The sequence below is a fragment of the Trachymyrmex cornetzi genome, unplaced genomic scaffold (assembly GCF_001594075.2).
Source record: "Trachymyrmex cornetzi isolate Tcor2-1 unplaced genomic scaffold, Tcor1.1 scaffold44, whole genome shotgun sequence".
Taxonomy (NCBI): Eukaryota; Metazoa; Arthropoda; class Insecta; order Hymenoptera; family Formicidae; genus Trachymyrmex; species Trachymyrmex cornetzi.
In genome coordinates, this window is record NW_017299179.1 from 62383 (window position 1) to 85221 (window position 22839).

Sequence of the window (22839 nt, forward strand, 5' to 3'; positions counted from 1 at the left end):
TATAATTGAATAATATTGTTCAAATAAAACTTTAGATTGATTACAAGTAATTTGATAAAATTGTATGTTAAAGATTGTTTTTTACATGTTGCTTTTATATTTGCAAACGTATATTGCAATTAATTATTCTTGATAAAATAGAAATATTCACTCGTAGATTAAAAGCTTATTAAAAATAAATTTTTATAATAATTAGATTAGATATTCATGAAATTTAATTATGTTAACGGAAAGAATTTTTTTTAATATCTAATTAAATCTTTATTATTCTTATCGAAATTTATATTACCTATACTTAAATCTCATGGACTGAAATTTAATACGACAAATAAAAATTCAGTTTATTTTCCAATTATATTTAATTTCTCGAAGTGTTTGTGTATATTCCAAATTGATATAACTAAATTAATCTCACTGAAATTGCAGCCATATCGGTCCCCTATACCGCGAGTATCAAAATTTTAGTATGATACACGTCATGTCACCCTCTCGTCGTATGAATGTGGAGTAAGTCGTAACCTACAGTAATTGCTATGTACACGTAAGTTTACAATGACGTTTACGCACAAATCAACCTCGGGCTATCCAGTTACATCGCCAGTCTCTCCAATGGGAATCTCGTTGTAGACCGCGGGACCGTGTCATCTTTATCGCAACCACCGTCCTCGCATTTCTTTTCATCTAGCCTAAATGTAATTTCCGTGATAACTTCGCCAGAAGTTTCCAATGTGCTGGACTCTACTGTGACGACGCTTGTGACGGTCGAGGACAACTCCTCGTCGACGAGCGAGGAGTGTGATAGCGTAGTCGAAGAGTCCTCATCGGATTCCTGCCAAGGCAAGGACGAGGAAAGGGGAACTGGCGAGAATTGAGGCAGAGGGGTTGTAATATAGGCGCACGTATCTACAGGAACTTTGGTGGTTAACGCTATTTTGCTCCTCGACGTCGCCGAGATCGCTGGTATCGACCTCGGTCGATCCGGTAAATTCGCGATATCCGAGAAAAACTTTCCTATCCTACGCGAGTCCACCGGCTTTGTTACATGATTCCTTGAAGACGGTGGTAGCTTTTTACGGTCAAACGGTAGCGAGCTCGGCCTTATGATGGAGAAGAGAGCGGTTGACGCACCAGGAGGAGACGGCGAAGAGGACAATGTGGCTGTCGAGACCCGCTGCTCCTCGCTGGCGAGCGCCATTAGCGACGAAGAGACCTGGGACGAGGATGTCGTGCCAGGCTCGTACTGCTTCCGGGATGGCGATACCACCATGCTCCCCTGGCTCGTCTGCTGCAGACCCGTCCTCTTCCTCTTCTTCTTCTTCCCGTCCGTCAAATCAGGCTTTTTACTTTGACTATCGGCGACGCTGACGTTTGGCTTTTTCGCATTTGACGTTGATGCTTTGTTCTTACCGAGCGTGAGGTTCCTGCCGCCGTCGTCTATCCGCGACTTCCGCTTCTTCGCTGGCACCGAGAGGGCCTGCCGCCTGCAAGCTTCCTCGCTGGCTGCCCCTTCGCAGGATCTCTTGGATTCCGGCGTGTTGCTGCTGGCGCTGATGATCTCCGATGACGCCTCTACAATGTCCGTTACTGATTTCGTAATCGATTCCTCCGGACCTTGGCATTGGGGACCGGGCTGCTCGCCCGATTTGCACCGCCGCTTACGCTTCTTTCTCTTCTTTCGCTTGCGACATCTGAACCTGTCCCTACCATCCTTTTCTTGGGATAGTATAGGGGGACAGATGTCAACTTGGCGATGACTGTTGCCGTGATGACGTAACTTGTGTTTGGTATCGTTCTGTGTGTCGACCGCCCGTGTTAACACCCGGGCGTAGAGTGACAGCTTGCCCAGGTTGTGACCTTTGGCTTGTACTCTTCTCGGTTGACCGTAGCGATTCAAAGCGAGGTACAAAGTCTTATTCGCTGTAGACCAACGTATCGAGCTATACGTGTTGTACTTTCCGTCGAATATGACATCCTCCTTGAAGAGGCATTCCATTGCAGTAAGGTCACTCTGAAACAGAAAACACAATTAATAAATTCATAAAATAGGTAATTTCATAATGTTGAAAGGGTCTCATAGATGAAGTACAAGCTATTGGCAAGTTCATAAAACAATTGCATTTATTTGGATTTTCCTAACTTATTATTTTTATCATTATTTTTATTTATTTTTAAGAAAATTTATTGGTAAAATTACTTTGCTTATTTAGCGTTGTATGATAATTGTTAAAACACATTAAATATTATAACACTTTATTTTGTTAATTGATAATGTGTTTAATTAAAACGTTTCAGTTTGTTTTGATGTTCATACTTCAAAGCATGTAAGAGAATTTTCTGTTGGAGGAAATTGAGATTAATTAATTTAAAATATGAATTTTATTTTACAAAATGTCCAAAAGAGCATTTACAGTTCTGTTTATAGATATATTAATTATATGTAATAGCGTCGAGTATCTTGTGAAACCAAGAGTAAGGAAAACGTATTTCCTTTGAAATAAAATTCTTGCCCTTTTTCCAGTCACTGGCTCAATTAAGCGCTCGCGATGCATTCTCGGTTTGTACAGGGCGCGATGTACTCTCGGTTGGCGCTATCCGTTCGTTGCAGGATGCAATAATGGGCGATACACGTGCGCAAAATGAGGTTAATGCAAGTTAAAGCGCTAGTCCGTTTCCTTAGTGGGACATTAAGGATAATGCGGAACCGACCAGCTGCTTAACGATGGTGTAGGGTAGATATTGTGCCGTGATCTCGCCGTTCACTTTATTATAACTTTGTAGTTGAACGGAAGCAGCTGTATTCTTCACAGACAATTACATTTGTCGGTTTAACTACGGAAAGACGAGTGGTTCGAATTGCTTCGTCCTATGCCGTGTGGCACATTCTAGTGTACTTTACACGAAGAAATATAATAATTATAAATGCAAAAATAAATTCTATAAATACGTTGAAATAGTTGTCTCGTAAAAATCTGGTTTGTTACTATCAAAATAATAATTATTCGGATTCTAGTATTTTTCTGTAAACGAGTAAGAAAGGCAATCCGAAAGAGTTCAATGCAACTCTCGATAATTATCGAGTGACTTTGTAATATCGTATAGAAATCTTACCGGCGTGACGCCAATTACAGCGCCGCGAATCGCGAAGTTGTAGTAAATAATGATTTCATTAGAAACAAAACAACTAATGGAGACGGCGGTCGCAAAGAGTGTCAGAAGAATGCAACTACCATGCTACTTTATGACTCGGTTGCGCTGCTTGTTCTTCTTGTACAACGGATAATTTATTGTTACTATATGATGTGTTTCTAAATATTTAACGGAGATTCTCAGTGCATTTTATGAAATACATGAAGAAAAGGACAGCAATATTATGTTTAAGAATATTTAAGAATAATTTTGTTATAATTTTCTCGGGAATTAATTTTTTCTTAGACAAATGTTCTTATAATATTCACAGAATAGTTTTGGTTGCTTGAGAATATTCTTTAAAATATCTCGGAACATTACTTTAAATAATAATCAAAAATATTTTTTCAATATATTTTTAATATTCAGATATATGCGATTATTTATAATCGTTTATTTGTTATTATTGGGATGCTTTTAAATACAATAGCAACAAATTATAACACAAACCTATTTATTATTCTACTAATGCGCGTAATGTTGAAGTGTATCTTTTTGTTACTGCTGTGATTACAGTTAAACGGCCACTTTTTATATGACATAAATTGTTAATGCTATTCCACCGGTATCGGTTTTTTTGTCTCGATAAAGATCGTGTGATATACTTGCGAGTGAAGATAGATGACATTTCGTCGATGATTCGCGAATTAACCGCATTCTCGAGTGAGAATAACTCGTTGCTAATAATTACGAACAATGCAACTTTTTCTTTATTCGGAATAGAGTTTAAATCATTCATACATTTACGTCGCGTATATTTATTAAAGAACCCTGAGTGCTTGATCATTTCCCTAAGGTTCGTCGTTCTATTCTAGTCTTCTAGAGCGTTTTTGCACGCTACTCTAGATGTTCTGTGTCTCTTATAAGTGACGGTTACTGTATGAAGAGGAATAATTGGTCAGAAGTGATCATTGAAACTTAGGAGCCAAATTTTATAAAAAATATTACATTTATTATTCTTTTCCAATCAATTATTTTTTGCAATATTAGTGTGAAGAATATTGTCTGACTTGTACATAAATTAATAGTGAATTTAATCAGAATACACTTGAGATGATTCAAATTGCTTTCAGAGGAAACGAATCGTTATTAATATTAATTCCCTCTTGTATTAATTTTGATTTAATATATACATATATAAGAATATTACGTTATTTTATTCGTATTTAAATATACAGCAACATACACGAGAAGATGTAATTCGAGAGAGTAAGCAGCATGTGCTTTGTTCGGTTCTGGCAGTTAACAAGGTGCAATCGAGTACGATAATAATTAGGGTCGTGTTGTGATAATGAATTACGTACAATCCTTTATCGTGTAATTGCAGAGTTAAGGATCATTGGTTGCGCGCGCATATTTGCACGTATACACATGGAACCAGTTATTCGAAGAGCCTTAGAAGTATCGCTGATCATTCTTTATGTCGTTTGGTAATAGGGCACTGTTATCAGTACTTAAAAGACATTTCTTAGTGCAAGATTAATATGCTTATTTATTCTGTTGACTGTACTAAAATCAGGAATCATCATATATATCAATTATAGCTTTCGATAGCGAAAGAAATACGATGAAAGATTTACCAAGACAAACTAGGTGTAGATTTTGCATATAATAATTTGAATCATTCAAGTAATTCGAATGTTTTGAATCACTCAAGTAATTCGAAATAATTATTGTTTAACAATAATTATTTCGAATGATTTGAGTATTATAGTATTTGGATATTTATAGACCTAACATAAACATTACATCATACGTATAAAAAATTAAAAATATAAAAAAATTCAATTATTTGTGACGTAAATAATACTTAATTAACATAATTAATAATTAATAATACAATTAATAAACAGTACGCTTATTAGAAAGTTGATATTTAATTCATCAAACGTGGTAGTTCATTCAATAGTTCCAGTTAACAACCATAAGTTGAAACTACTGATGCTTCTCCATACAATGTTTTCAAAATCTATTGGAATCTCTGCTGTATCCTTTTCAAAAATAAATCTGCAAATACAAACAAAATAAACAATAGATTAAAAAGTTAGAATATACAGTTGTGATTAGTACTACAAAGTTAAATTTCTCATTCAAGTACATTATTTTATAATCATATCAAAACTGGAATTCTTATTATTTAAATATTTAAAAAAATTGAAAGATTAGTATGAAATACTGTGGAAATAAAGAATGCTTGATTGTAAAATTACTCCAATAGATAAAATTCCTGAACAGCCATCAGTTATTAAATATTTAAGTATTAAGTATATTATAGTAAATTTGTATTATTTGATATTGACTAAATGGAATTATTTAACTGAAATATTGATAAAATTTATAAAATACATCTTAAATATCAGAGTCAAATTTTTATAATCTTTATGAGAAAATCACTACAAACTAAATATTTAATTTCTCATGTGTTCGTTACATATGAGAGCAATAAAGGGATGGCTAAAAAAGGATAACAAACATTTGTAATATTTACCGTCATTTTCTATATTTTTTCAAATGCGAATATATCTATCAATCTGATGAAAAGTTACTCGTTATTTTCTTCTGATTGATGATCCATATTCATGTCACTTCCTCCAGTATTTTTTTTAGTTTTTTTATTTATTCCATGTTTGAACAAGTGGTTCGCTAAATTACTTATTTTATCTTTAAATATGTCAAACTTCTTACAACAAATCTTGCATTGTGCTATGTCACTTGATGTATTCAATACGAAATTTTCCGATACCCACGAAAGCTTAAATTTCTTTCGTATTTTCTCGAGTATTTCTGGATGCTTTTGTTTCATATGCTTCTTTAAATTGGTTATGATAAATCCATATAAAAGGGAATGGTTACAAATTTTACATTTTGAAGCGTATCTTCCTTCTTTTTTGTAATATTGCCATATTACGCCACTTTCGTTATTTCGTTTGGTTAATTTTTTGTCAGGACACATTTGATGAGCATAAAATAAATGTGCTCCCAGTGTCTTGAAATTGTACTGAGAATAATTTTTATGGCAAATATTACATTGTGCTCTACGATTCAGAAATTTAGTATAACGTTCCCATATCCAACTTTTCAAACTTTTCGTATCTTTTTGTGTGTTATTTTCGTCAGTACTTTTTTTAGTATTTTTATTTAAGCCATGCTTGACCAAATGGCACGCTAAATCGTCTATATCATTTTGCAATATATTAAACATGTAATAACAAATCTTGCATTTTAGTTTATCATTAGATGTGTTCAATATAAAATGTGCCGATATCCAAGAATCTTCAAATTCTTTTTGTATTTCTTTTATTATTTGTGGATGCTTATGATTAAGATGATCCTTTAAACCGCGTACTGAATACCCACTTGAAAGAGATTTATCACAAATTTTACATTTCGAAGTGAATTTTTCTTCTTCTGTAAAATAACGCCATATCGGACCGTTTCTGTAATCCGTGTCTTCATCATGAAATATGTTATGAGCACGAAATAAGTGTACTTTTAATTCTAATGTGTGGTATGCAATGTGAGAACAAATCTTGCATTGGAGTTGATGATTTCCTAAATTGTTATAATGCTGCCGTATCCAATTACGTGGTAGATTCCTTTGCTGTGCCATCACGTGTGCTCACTATCTTAGAATGTGTATTACTAAACATGACAATGTCTATACCATAGAAAAATATTCAGCGAAGGTCGAAGAGTGACATGTGACTTTAGTTAAATGGGACCTGAAGACCCATTTCGTATTACTAGGGGGCTGCGCACAATGAAAGGAATAAGGAACGGGGATTTGAGAATAAGAAAATTTCAACCTATCACAAATCATGTATTGTGGAATGCACAGTTTCTATGGTAGGTTGAAATTCTTATTCTCTGTTCCCTGGGCCTCTATTCTTGAAAAGTATCGCATACGAAAAACTAGGGAAATACTGTAGTATGCGTTACATATACTGTAGCATTTCTCTAGTTTTTCGTGTGCGATACTTTTCAAGAATAGGATCCCTGTTCTCTATTCCTTTCATTGTGTGCAGCCCCCTATAGTGTTGCGAAGTGAATCTTCAGGTCCCGCTTTCATTTTATAATGCAATGCGATTGGAGGGCAGTTATTTTTCCCATCCACAAATACAGCGTTCTCCTTATATTCTATCTAGCAGACAACCATAAAACGGTTGCAAAACTGTTGTTTTGTGGAACGCAGTCATTAATGATTTGAATATTGATAGAGCCTAAAGCCGAGAGCACAGACTCTTATATAAAGCGTAACGCATAAGGCATAAGAAAATCCAACCAGAGTTCTTTATTTCATGGAAAGGAGGGAAATAAAGGACTTTGATTGGTTCATATTCCTATAAAAATAATAGTTTTGGGAAACTTATGGCTGTTTTAATGTGCAATGCCAGGTCCGTACATCTATCCTTCTTCTTCCTCAATATATAATAATAAAGCCGCCTGTTGCTCTTTTCGAGCAACTATAAAGGAAGAGGCGCCGAGTGGCTCGCCGCTCAGTGCGATTGACTCGTGATCTGTAGATCCGGTTTCGATCTCGCTTGCGCCCCCAAATACGCGATTTTTCGCGTTCGCCGTTTGGATTCGCCGTTAAACTATAAGTCCCTTCGACTGTTGACAAACTCTAAGGAATAAGAATGCATACTACTACCAAATGCAAAAACATAAGCGAGCCTTTGCTCCCTGAAGAGGCTTAAAGCTAAATTGATACGCATGGTACTATGACCCCTCAAAAATGGGATCGGAAAATCAAAACCGGGGAACCAAGAAGCGAAGAAGAATTACTAAGGAACTGACAGGAAGGGCGACCCGTATTTATACCTGAGGGTACCGCTCGGCACAGCACGCCGCCGCCACTAATAGCTGTATAGCTGCCTTAAATTTTCGAATTCAGTTCTACAGCTTTGACATTTTGTTCTATATGTTACATACTATTGATTTATGCAAAAAAAATTTTGATTTTTTTCAACCTACATGAGTTTTTCCCTTAATTAACAGTCAAATAGTATCACTCTACTTGTAACATTTCAATTATCGTAATTAAGAGAATTCAGATTATAATATATTTTACATATTCAAAAATAAAGTTTTTTTTCTTTTTGTATTTAATGTTGGCATCATAAAGATAAGATCTAAAATGATCCGTAAAGGAACTTCTTTAAAAAAGAAAAAAATATACGCCATGCGCATAAAAAAGGTATCGAATATTACATTTCTTTTAATAAAAAACTAATTCGAAATAAATGCAATTAGCTAACAAAGGATCATCTCGATTTATACAACAAGTTAGTATTTTGATCTAAGGTTTGTTGATGTCAAAACTTTAGATAAAGCTAATTGATGATAGCGTTGCGAATCGGCACGGACATATACGCCACGGACATATATCACACGTCAAGCGGTCAAGCGTTTTGTATTTTTATGTACTTGGCTCGTTTTGTATTTTTGTGCACTTGGCGTCGCGACACTACCGCGTCGCTTGATTTAATATTTTGTTTCGCAAGTAACTTCAAACGATTTTATCCAAATTCTTTTAATATTTTATTTATATTATAAAACGGAATTTAGTTTATTCAATCCCTCTTATACGACAATTCACATATTTCTTCTTTTTTTCAAGACAAAATAAATGTCTAATTTTATCCTAGCCAAAATGATCAAAGATAACCGAAGAACATAAATATGTAATTATATACACAATATCCGATCCTATTTTGGTAAAGATACCGCCAAGATAGAAATTATTTATGATATTCTAATCGTGTTCTATGGTAAATCGCGTGTAATACGTCAATGAAGAAATGCGATATGAACCTGACGTCCAACTGCTTAAATGCGTTACATCTAATCCAATTAGTGAATTAATTGCGTTATTAGGTATCGGTTCGAAGGGATAACACGCACCGTGCCAATAATCGTAAATCACGGAATCGAATTCTTAATTTCATTTATATGCTGTAGTAGTCACGCTACTTGCGATATTATCTGATTTATGTCGTGTAGGAACGATCCCGAAGTGTGTGTGTGTGTGTGTGTGTGTGTGTGTGTGTGTGTGTGTGTGTGTGTGTGTGTGTGTGTATTAATAGCGCAATTTTTTTGTTAGTAAAACCATCTTTCATCTATTTGCTATGGAAGACTCTATACATTAAATATACATTATTTCTAAAAGTCTGTCTTATATCTTTCTTGTTCCTTTTTTCGATATTTAACGTATTAGTGTTATTTTAATAGCAAACCATGTATAATTGCGCATTTTGTTATCTTAAAATAACAGTAAAGAGTTTTGTAATATCATTATAATTATACTGTTATTTTCTTCTGTAATATGATACAAATATCAACAAATTTCTTTCATTTCATGATTAAAAAATATTAACAGAATTACTGGTATTATGCATTAATGATGTATATATTAATTGTACATAACTCTGTATATCTTCTAAGTTTCACTATGATGACGTATATTATAGCTGAGGTATATATGTATATATACATATATACATATGTGCTCACAATTTATTCAGTTTTAAAAGTACTAAATTTAAAAGAACTAAATTTCTCTGTTGTGAACTTCCAAAAGTGTGCAGGGAAGATTTATTTAACATAATTGTGCCGTAAATTTAAACAGCTGTTGTGAAATTACAATAACATTTTATGGTAAAGTATATGCAAATCTGTAATGCGCGGTACGTTAGTTTTGTAAATTCACAAGCAAATTTCTATTATAAATTTGCAAATATTGTGAAATCACAACGAAACGTTACATTATTTGTAAATTTACTGCATATTTTTATTGTAAGAGTATTATAAATTCACAATATTTCTATTATAAGGATATTATAAATTCAATATTTCTAACATTGAATTATTATAGCTCTTTGGATATTTTCAGATATTTTCCTTCTCACGGGTACGACCTCGGCGTGGTGGGAAGGCCCAGTACTCTGAGGGTGTTACACGGAAAGAATAGTTTTACTGAAATATCTAAAAATTTAGCTAAATTTTTAAATACTTCAGCAAATCCTGTTTTGTCCGTGTAAAACCCAATGATGAGGAAGCTAACGTACCCTCGTCGCCGATTTAATTGAAAATAAACGAACCGTAGCCGGTTCGTCGCGTCGCGCGTTTGTTTCGGGAGTGTCGTAAAAGTTATTGGACTAATGAACTTTTCATAAAACCCATTCGATGGTATTCTTGTTCGACGATGTAATCATATCTTCGATGTTTCGACAGGAAAGCGGAACTCTCATTGAGACGTTGCTACATGTGGCCTCTGCGGCGGTCATTGCAACGCTCTCACGCCAAGTGCTCCGGGCACGAGGTGATGCCGGCCGCGTAATGTCACGCACTTCGCAGTGTGTGTTCGCGCGGTTTAGCAACTACTGTTGCTGTCGGCTAATTGAGGACGCGCTCTGTCTGTCGGCCAACAGTTCGGCCCTTAGCGGTAAGAAGCGATCGGTCGACTCGGATTCTTCTCTGGGCCTGTATTCGGTAACTCGAGTTATGCAGTCGAGTTATGAGCACATAACGATTGCATAACGAGTTGCAGAATTCCGCCCTGGTGGGTCGCTCAAAATCGATTTCGCCTTCTTTCGTGTGGGACTTAACCCTTGTTCGGCATTCATCGTGTGTTTCGCAAGTACTCGTCGACGTGTGATATTGATTCCATCGTTCGATCTGGAAGTCCTATCATGGGTTTTATAAACGTGAAATACCGCAGTATCGCGCGAAAGACTTTATTAATAATTAGTCCGCGTGCGATTGTAGTATATTATCCGCGAGTGTTTTTCGCGAGTGTCTTGTGCGAGAGGACGACAATCTAATCCTGAGAGGAGGAGGAGGTCTAGGAAAGGCATCGGGCAGCAGCGGAGCAGCTTTGGAGTGAATATCATTTCTTTATATAAATTTATATAAAATTAATTGTTTTTTCTATATTCTTAAGAATAATTTTATTTTACAATGATATGAAAATATTGAAGATGATAATTAGAAAAACGAAGCGTAATTTAAAATTTTATAAAGTTATTTTTATTAAAATTTATTTCAGAAAATTTATAATTATTTTCGTAAAATAATTTGATATTTAAAGAATTATATCATAGTTTGAAAACTACATGATTTTCGAGGAAAGACATTTATAATTATCTTTTGGTCATGTTAAGAACATATTTTAAGAACATGTTTTTTGCCAATATTGAATTAGTTAACAAAATTTGGAATTCTGTGCTCATTTTTGATAAAATTATTGCGCAGATTTTCAATGACAATCCCCCCCTCCATTGAGTATGATTTTCATGAGAGGGAAATGAGGGAGCTAATTTATATATTTACAAGAATAAAATATATACATACATTTTTAATGCAAAATTATTTTCTTTTTCAATTGGATCATTTATTCAGATGATTCAGAAAATAAGAATCACACTGAGAAAAATATCTGGACGAAACAGAAGATTCTAATTAGGCATATCAATTACAGTTCCTGTTATCTCAACTAGAATTTAGTAGATTTAACCAAAAAATTCGAATTCGTCCATTTTCAACTAAAATTCCAATTAATCCATCTACATTTTTTTCAATGCGGGTTTGGTATCCAGATTCGTGGCTGCGCATTGGCGTGGCTGTCGAGCTTCGGGTCACGGAGTATTTTCTTGTTTCGACATTAAGAAGAACTGCGCTCGTAAGGGGCTCCGCACAATAAAAGGAACAGGGAACAGAGAACAGAGAATAAGAATTTCAACCTATCAAAAATCATGTATTGTGGAATACACACTGCGTATTCCACAATACATGATTTCTGATAGGTTGAAATTCTTATTCTCTGCAGTTCTCTGTTCCTTTTATTGTGCGGAGCCCTTTGAGCACGCGAAATACGACGTTGGTGTCTACCACGCGAGAAGACACATTACCAGAGGGGAGTTGCCAGTGCAGTTGGTTCTTTAGCGGCGTGGCATTGGGTAATCTTCCGTCTGTCGAATTGTCTCTTTAACTTCAGCCAGCGGGTGGATTCTGACGAGTATCCCGCTGTGAGGTGTTAGGATTGGTATTCGCGTATAATATGTTAAGAAGACTCCGGAGAATTAATTCGATATTGCAATTATCAAGGACTTATATGTTAATATGTTTCGTCGTGTGGACGTAATGCATGTCTAACAATATTATATAAATTTTGCAGTCTTTTTTTATACATTACATACAGAAGTGAAATTATTAATATTTTTCAATATATGTCGTAAAACGTTATAATTTTCTAATAATGGTTTTTTATTCGTTGAAACTTATATGCTAAATTACCATAAATTCGTGAAAAAATGTATCGAACATATATATCTTTAAAAAAACAAAAAATTTACGGTTATTAATTATGTAATCTGTATTACTTAAGATATAATTGGAAAATTGAACTGCCCTAAATTTTGTTAGACTTCTAAGATATTTCTGTCATGCGTATCATCCGATCAAGTCGACATTCACGATCCTATTTTCGTGCGATAACATGATTTATTCTCGTGATTTTTAAATTGGAATAATGAGACAAAAAGTTGAGAAATCTAAGGGAAACTAGGGTGAGAGTTGAAACTATGAGTACTATCAAGGCGTGTTCATTTCCGTGGGATTATTTAGAGGTATTCTTTCAAACGCCCACCGATCACCCACGAGCCACCAGTCGCCGCTACAACAAGAGGGATCCCCGAGTTTGTCTCTTTGGTCTAAACGAGATGGGTTGAATGGAACTCGAGAGTGAGTCTCTCTCGGACCCTCTGTTCTTCCACTTATTCTTTCACCTTCCGACACAGACATATACGCGGCGCATAAACAGCCGTCTATCATAATATTTGTGCTCGTGTCGGCGACTTGAATTATGTTGTAACGACCAGTCACGAGAAGAAGACGATTCGAGAAAAAAGAGTTACGTGTGTTCGTGCGTATGCATGAACAAGGGGTTGAGGGGCAGCGGGGGGGCTTGTGGGTGCGCGCATGGGCCTGATGTACGATGGGCCAGATGAGGACGAGAGTCGTGTCCGATTTTAACGAGAATACACCCAGATTGGATTCTGATAAAATATCGAACTTTATCCCAAACCGAACCTACGATGGGCGGGGAAAACGGCTCTCACGGATTAATCTTTCATCCCGATGAATCAAACGCGAGATTTCGACAAGTCTTGAATGCTGCTTAGATCATCATTTTCCTGTTGCGTTTATTTGAATATTTTGAAAAAGTGCAGATAAGGGCACTATTCTTTTCATTTATATTTTTTGTTAACAGGACTGGACAAAATATATGTATTTTATATTTGTAATACAAAATACATGTATTTTGCCCAGCCTTGTTGAAACAAATTTTAATGAATTTTGACTTAAAACCTAATATGGAATGAAATCGATCAAAATAAATTTTGAGAAATTATCACTTATCGATATTTAGCACGCATATCTTCGTTATTCGAGATAATTTTGATAGTCGCGATAGTTCTGAAAAAATAAAGAAAATACCTGATTTGGGTTATAATTTATGGATCCAGATTCATCTTGATTATAAGCATGTTACATACATGTTTTATGTGCGTAAAAACATAGCCGAAGATAGATACATTCTACCAAAACCTGCTGCTGGAGATATGATTACGAAGATACAAGATACTATTATTTATTACTTCATCTTTAATTAGCTATGTGTGTTTTTACTTCACATTTAAAAATATTTCTATTTTATAACTTCTCAGATGTCATACTAATTCGCTAATAAATCTTATTGGTTTCCGTTAATAGAATGTGTTAAAATTATCAGTAAATATTTGTATAATATCATTAATAAAAAACGTAATAAATTTCTAAATTTAATTTTTAAAAGATTTTTTTTATTGTTTTGCTACAATAATGTATTTATTTGTGCATTTATAAATATGTACTTGGAAAATTATTATTATTAACTTTTCTTATTTGATAGTTATGTTTTTTTTTATTATATTTTAAAATGGAAAACTGTGTAAATATATTCAAAAAATAATATTTTTGCAAAATTCAAGTAGAATGACAAATTTCTGTAAAACAGAAGGCAATACTTTCTTATACATTTTGTAAATCATAAATTACGAGGCAATGAAAAAAGTTCTCTATGTAACAGAGTACATGTTAATGAATTCCTTTAGGACATCTTTAAAATTTACTTGTTCGATGACACAACTGACTGACAGAGCGAGAAACATCAGTTTTCCATCGGCTGATCGTCATGTGAGCGAAGCACATGTGCGCCGAAATCGTAAAAAGAAACTTGCTTCGCGGCGAGAAAATCCGAGAATCGACTCACCCTGAGAACGAATTTGGAGTCGTCTGGACCGTATTTATGTGTGACACCCTGTTTCTCGATAAGGCCGGCAGCTAATTAAACTTGAAAGCCGGCTGAGCTACAAGAAACACCCCCCCTGCTGTTGTTTGACGTTGTTCCATGTTTAAAACAAGGTCCATGAATCGTTTTCGACGACCAACGCGAGATTCCGGTCTGAACGTGTAATATTATGTGAATGAATGGAATTATTTTAAAACTTTTATTACGTAATTATTATATAAAGAATTCAGAACAAATTCCATATTTTTGTCTATAAATTATCACATTTGATAAAATTTCTAAAACAAAATTAAAAAAAATTTTTATAAAACTTTTATAATCTCTTTGATCTTTTGTACAAATCATTACGTATAAATAATTTTTATTTAAGGAAAGAAACGTATTTATAAAAGTATTTAGTATTATTTAATATATAAAATCAAATTTAATTAAAATATGATTAGATTTTCAGTTAAATAAAATATGATTAGATTTTCAGTTAAATAAAATATGATTAGATTTTCAGTTAAATAAAATATGATTAGATTGAAAGGAGGAACTGCTTATCATTTTCAAACTATTTCCGTAGATTCATGCTATAATTAACCGACACGTTACATTTTCTCACTGCCTTAGCAATGGTGAGTTATTCCACTTTATTCCAAACTATTAGAACAGAGTTTCATCTTATAATTCAAACAAACAACGCATACTATGCTAGAGTGAAAATAACTTGACCGGTAAAGAGTTGCATGCCGTTATTTCGTTTGTAACGAGTTCAATAGTAAGCTTCGGAAATAGCAGTCTGAAAATATTTCCATAAGTACTGTATATTTTGCTCATGTTTTATATGTCTTTTCTAATTTCTTCCGGAAGCAAATAAATTAAAAACGTAAAATAAAAAATCTGCAAAAGGTATCTACATAAAATAAACGATAAAAGTGATATGAATTGTCATTGTGTTTTTTTAGTAGTAAACGTATTTGCCTTATCACGTAATAAAATTAATAAATGTTATTTTATCGATAATTCTTTTTAGATGTTCTGTTTTATGTTAAGTGTCGCGGAAAAGGAATAAATGGCAATCGAACGCTAGCAATAAAATTCAAAACAGGCAGGAACAAAACCTTCAGCGAGCTTTATCGCTATTTATTCGTCTCGTTCGATTTTATTGAATCGTGAGTCGTCCCGATCCGATCGCGAAAAGAAAGGAGACTCGAGTTACTCTGGATATTCAACTGAGCCGCCATAACCATTCCCGCTTATCTCCGACTTAGCTCGCTTCGGCTGCGTGTTAATTTATATATGTCTACTATTTATCGCAAGATGGGTAAAGGTTGGTACGGAATCGCGTCTCATCAAAGGATGCCTGCGGCAGCTCTACTTATCAATACGTGGGCGACTTGGCTTGCCTCGTTACATTCATAACTTTGTCCTTTTCTTTACCACTTTGATGTGGACTTTCTCATATCTCGCGAGATCGAAAGGTTAGAGGAAATGGAATTGATGAGCAACATCTAGGAAATTTATCAATCATGAAAATTATTACGATACTGAAATTTAGTATTAAAATACTTCGACGGAATTTTCTTTTGAGCAGAAAGTTTGCTCGATGTTGGACAAACGTAAAACGTTAAATGTTAATTTATATTATTTTTGATTTTTGATTTTTGAATATCTACATGGAAAAAACCATTTTGCACAACTAAAAAATTTAATTAGATAAAGATCTGAAAATAATTTTGTTAGTTCATTAGATCGATATCTTATAGCTAAATCAGTATAAGATAAATTTTTTACAAAATCGTTCTTTTTGTGTAGTTAATAAATAAAGTAGATACTGTTACATAGAAACAATATTTCCTATAAATCAACAAATAATAATTTGTGTATAATATATCAAACTGTAAATGCGACAAAATGTTAATTTTTTAAATTAAAATCATATTGCGCATGTCTTTCCTTCTTGCAACAAGATATATCTAATCGAATGTCGTTAAAATAAAAATAAATGAGATAGCTTGATGTTCGCACCTCCCTTTTTGTATTACCTCCAGGTATTATCAAGTCTTTCATGCGGATAGCTGGTTGAGATGTGCGGAGGCCGCAGGGTGAACGAATTATGGGCTTGCGGAGTGGAAAATGGGCATATACAACCTCCGCGAAGTTAACACCCCATTTTCAGAATTTTGATATGATTGACGAAGTTTACTGGCTCCTCCTTAAAGAGTTTTAAAGTTTCTGATTTTTTTCGAAAATTTTACTGATATAATGAAAAATAAAAGTTTAAAAATTTATAGTGCCAACTTTACATTCTTATTATATGAGAACTGGTAATAGTTTTTTTATTTTAATTACAATTGATTTGGCAATATCATTCACGATAAAATTTTTGAAACGGTGTTTAAAATTCTTATGAGATTTCCAAAAATAAATTATAATTCAAGAAACTTCAGAAAATTTTCATCTAAGGAGAGAGAGAGAGATTGAAAAATTTATTAAAACTTATTTTATTGACTAATTGCCAGAGTTCTTTTTAATAAATTCCTTTAAAAAAGCATATAAAAATTAATTTTTGTCTCTTGAGTTGTGGAAAAATACGACAATTAATATTATGCAAATGAGAATGTTCAAGTCTTTTTTAAATACAATGCAGTCTCTCTCTCACAATATTCTCAAATGGATGCATAGCAGAGACTCACCATATTCCGCGTTGCAATTACCTAGTCGAATTATGACTTGAAGAGTGATATTTTATTTATCCGTTTTTGTCATACAGAGATCCGAGAATCTCTGTATCCTATAGCCAATTAACCGACTTTAAAAGTTTGTCGTACGGAAAAAACGCACAAATATAATTCCATCTGAACGGTAGGAAATGGTTATTCAATATCGGTAACTTTGTGCTGGATGTTATGCATTAATTTGCATTTTATTGCGTGGGAATGATAGTACAATCTGATTTGAAATCTCGCGGCATGTTACTTTATGACATCGATAAGCATCTCCGTCAGAGTAGGATGTGATTTCAAAGTGATACAGGAAGTAGGAATGTTAGTCAAATGCGTTTCATCGTAAATATGTTTCATGTTTCATAAAAATTAATCCATCTTATTTTATATACAAAGTTCTCGGTTGACATTTTTAATTCAGGCTAATTTTGGGCTCATAAAATATGGAATTTTTTTTATTTTTGTGTAGAACTATAGAACTATGAAGTGTTATTGAAATTCTATGTATGAAACTCTTTTTTTTGTATTAATACAATGTGTTAATTTCGTAGGGATCAATATCAAAGTATCTGTGAAGTTTAACATGTCATTCTATTGATATAAAGAAAACAACTACAGTTCTAGTAGCACTACAGTTCTACATAAGAATGTAAAGGAGTTCTGCATTTTTTATACAAAAAATTAAAAAAATGAAATAATTAACGCATTAATCTTGATATCCTCTAAGATTATTTTTAGATAGAGTTTCTTTTGCAATACACTGCTACATATACCTTTAAGGACATTCAGTTCTTAGTACATTAAGGATTTATAGTCGATTTTTATATTTATAAGATCATCTGAAGTATAGTATTAAAGTATCATGGACCAATTTCAAAGCTATAATAGCATTTTAAGATATATTATTTAAGACCTGCCTGCGATCATATTTTTACTCCCGTCTATAAGATCTGTAAGATCTTTTTGTTCAATTTAATTTTTTTTATTTTTATTTTCGAAAAAAGTTTATGATTATTTTTCAACATTTTTATTATATTAATAGATAAGTTTTTTAACTCAAATATAAAAATTTTTATTTAATAAAAATTGAAATTTGAGCAACAATGAAGATGAAATTTCAGAGTAAAATTTCGCTTGTGATAAAATAGACCCAGATTGCAAATAGAGAGTTAGATCTTGAAATAAGGATGGACCACGAATAGCGTCAATATGATTAAAAAGGTCACTGAAAGCGTGATCCGAATAATATCCGATATCTCGAATAATCATCGGCACGTGTAACTAAACTCCCAATTAAATATTATCCGACCTAATCTCCGCGGCCCTCTCTTTGCAACGAGATTTCCATACACCTCCGATTTCCATTCGCCGAGATCCGCCTTTGAAGTTGCACGAGCGCGGCAAAAGGCCTCGAATTCCACCGGATATAAATTAAGTATTTAAGATAATTAGCCGAAGCCCGTGTTTCTCGTGGAAATCAGCCGTAACCTCGCGGGCATCGATATTATCTCGCGGGATGCGATGCTCTTTCTAAGAGTTTCCTTCATCATATTTATGTGGTCCGATTTACATACAAATACTTAGATCAAAGTCTGACCAATTCGCTATTTTAAATAGGCAAAATTAGGTATTATTATATAACAATTTCAAATTAAATACCTCATAAAATTGAAGAGATAATAATTGATACAAATAAATAATATAAAGTTCATACATTAACAAATAATTTTACAACGTACGTATATCAATAAATTAAAAACTAAAAAATTTCTAATAACAAATACCAATCATAGTAGCCCATGATGCCACGTGTCGTATCAACTAGACTTTGATCCACGTATTTCTACATTTTCGCGCACATATAATACGAATTGCCCTGTGGTTATTCCCAACTATCCGTTTGCTTAAACAATAACCATCGAGCTGTCTTCGCGGTGAAACGAAGCGTGGCGCTTACATCAATCCCTCCGGCAAAGTAATGCTTATAGCAGTTACTGCTTGTAACTCTTCGTCGATTGCAATACATATGTACCCATATAGAGTAAACGTGAAAACTATATTTCTTGACGGTTAAATTTGATTTAAAGTTGATTAAGTTTTATTGTTATTATTGAAATCGAATGATTAAAAAATAGAATTAAATGCATAGATTTTAAAAGTGACTATGAATAATCTTTTTTTATTTAATCCATATTTAACAAGATTATTTGTTCTGTTTTTCATATCATCGTTTTCAATGTATCGTTACCGTTAACTACTGAGGAGGTCAACACTTTTTATTTAGCTGCCGGATCTTCAAACCGTAAGTTGCTAAGTTTTATGTAACGATTATGCACGAATTCAAAAAGATCTTATCAACAGGAATGCGAGATAATCAGCAGGCCAATTTACTGTCAATTTTCGTACGGTATAATTTAGCGTAACATAATTCCCGGTATAGATCACATGAAAATCAATCTTAATTCAATTGGGGTAATTAGGTCAATTTTTTTTACGTATTCTTTTGAATAAAATTGAATAAACAAGAAATTTTTGTTATGCAGTTTATAGGAAAAATTAATATTTACTTTGTTTTATGAAAAATATAGAATACATATATTAAATATTCTAAAAAAAACAAGTACATTGTTTATTCGAACAAAAGTGATGTTTCACTTATTATGGAAATGTTAAAAAATCAATCGATTTCTCATTGATTATTTTTCAATTTATAAACACGAAAATATAAAAAAAGATAGAAGAGAGAGCTTTATCGTACGAAGATTTATCACTATCAATCATGTGAATATATTACCTCGGACTTTTTATCTCATTCAAAAAGAGCTTGAGGCATTTAATGAGACGCGGTAATCTTCATTCAGAAGCTTTCTTGTTTCATTTCTTTATCATAATTTCGCAAATGGATAGAAGTTACAACACGAATACTGCTGCTAAAGCTGACTTAATTACGCGGTTTTTATCACTTTCCTTTTACCTTTATTAATGCACCTTGTTACAAAACGAATTTATTTCTTCTCGCGCGTATGTTTATACGATGAGAAGCGCGAGATAACTTTACGTCGCGAAGTACTTAACGCAAATTTCATCCTGTTTATTAGCAAGAAGTTGAGGCATCGTAATTCTTCGCAACACACAGAGCGCACCGCGGATTTATTTACTCGACATTTCTTTCTTTTGCTGTGTATATAGTGACGAGTTTATTGAGACGCTCAGATGTTAATATAATAAGTTTGATATCTATTTATTTTTGCATGGATATTAAACTAATCATACACGGAAAGAACGATTTTGCTGAAGTATTTAAAAATTAAGGTAAATATAGATTTGAAAATAATTTTATTTTACTATCAAAATAATTATGTAGCAAATTTAAGCATGATGAGCAACCATTAGAGTAATTATGGAAACTCAAACATGATTGAGTTGTAAAAAATTTTGAGCATTTAACTGGAGCGTTATGCATTAATTTTTCTGATTATCAGTGTAAGTACTTATGTACGTAATTTATATACATATCTTTATATAGTAATTTGTTTACAAAAGTAAGAAAAAAATTGAATATTGAACTATAACGCAATTAAATTTAGTATTAAAAACTTTAAGAAGTTATTCTAGCTGTAACAAGATAATTATAAACAAGAATAAGAATCACATGAATAAATATAAATTTATAATAGATCCCAAAGATATTTTAATATTTTATGATTTTTTCTCGTTATCCAAAATTAATTCTAATAAGAATATAATTAAACTTTCTGGTTAATCTTGACATTTTTATAATCTGCACATTGCAATAACAATGGATAAATCAACTAATTATTTTTTTTTAATAATTCTGGACTAATCTCTCTTAGCAATATAAACGTAAACTCGAAAACATTCTCTATTCTTAGAAAATTACGAGAAGGGAATACGTCCTCTCTTTCTGTAATGACACGTGGTATTGAGTCGTACTTGCCCGCCTATTTACCATAATCATTTTCCAGAAGAATTTAAGAAAAATCATATTCAAAGTAGCAGGTATCGGATAGTCATTAGATTACTGCATGTAAAATTGTCTAAGTACTAGCTATTTTTTACAGTACATCTCAGATTTGAATTAAAAATATGGTTACTTCACGTTTATCTTATGAGTTTTTTTTGTAACGGTTTTCTGTTATTCGAGACTTAAATTTGAAAATCAATTTCATTAATTCCAGAAACATATACGCGTTTGTTGTTTTAAGCAATATAGAAATTTAATTCATACATAGCAGCTGTATACAAGAAAGCGAAATGAAATAAATCCATGATTTTCGTTTTATATTTAAAATAAAAACTGAATCATTTTTAAATGAGCTTATAAATTGTAGACTTGTTTTATTTTCGCACTCTGCGGCTTTTAATTATTTTTTCAAGAATTTTGTATTAGATCCAATTCACAATCAATAGAATAAATTTACGATTATGTATATAACACATACGCATATAATGTTGCATGTACAAATGGATATGTTAATACATTTTGATTATGCCGACAACTTCGTGACGAATACCTGTCTTAGTAATCACAGCTGGCATGTACAACAATAATGAGCTATTCGTGAAAACTGGTTCAAGTGAATTCTCGAATAATATTATACCTATTACGCATTTCATTCGTGCAAGTAATGGGTCGACAGTCGTACATTTCCGTGCACCATATTCTGGAAAGTCAACGAGCTCTACAATCATTACGAGAGTAACAGTGAATAATAACTAGCGGATATCTCGTCTTAGTGGCATTTTATAATTCTGCTCAGAGTATGCTTATTAGCGGCGATCTGTCTTCGACGTATGCTTGTTCACGTGGATCTCTAGCATCTGGTCTTTATATCTATTCCGGAATATGACAATGCATATTTATTTTTATATTAACTATCTGAACCCAGAACTGCCCATATATAAGAAAATAATTTAATTTAGTTATTTTATTTTAGTAATATTCGTCAATAGTTCTTTCCATTACTTAAAGTTGATTTTACTTTAAGAAAGATAAGAGTTGAGTTAATATATACATGAATTTGAATTAATATCATATTATTGTTTCTTTCCTGTTTCTTTTTAAACCTGAATTATATTAAATAATTCTTGATGGAATTAAATTTTATATTATTTTATTAAACCAAATTGAAATCGAAGTAATTAACAAAATTTTATCTGATTGCATTTTATCCTCAAGCTTAACTCATCAAAATAGTTTAATTATTAATCGTTTCGAGCTGGGGAATTATCAATGTCGCAAATGTGAATGTCGATGATATCGCATTTACATATAGACATGCATTTTTTTGCAAAGAGAAATAATATATTTTGTTATGTAGCCTTCTCACAATTGTACAGATCTAAAAAGAAAACCCTGTTGAAATGCAATTAAATACGAAAATCAATTATCGAATGATGAAGAGTCGAATCTCGGATAAAAATCAATATTGAGTAGGAAATTGCGGTCTTATCGACCATGCACGAGAAATTTTTCATTTAACCCGCAACGAATGCTTCCAGAAGAGTACGTTTGGTGCAATCACAAGTCAAATCGTTTATTGGATACACCTAATAATTTCCGGCGTCTAC

The 22839-nt window shown here is 32.9% G+C and overlaps 1 protein-coding gene across 1 annotated transcript in view; it reads right to left on the reverse strand.

Annotated features, from left to right (window-relative positions):
- Positions 1-440: 440 nt before the first annotated feature.
- The window catches only part of LOC108764609 (uncharacterized), a 93735-nt gene continuing 71336 nt past the window's right edge, over positions 441-22839 (reverse strand). The window contains exon 3 of the mRNA XM_018512931.1: positions 441-2008. Coding sequence (XP_018368433.1) covers positions 590-2008 — 1419 coding nt within the window. The 3' untranslated portion in view covers positions 441-589. The remainder of the gene's footprint in view (positions 2009-22839) is intronic.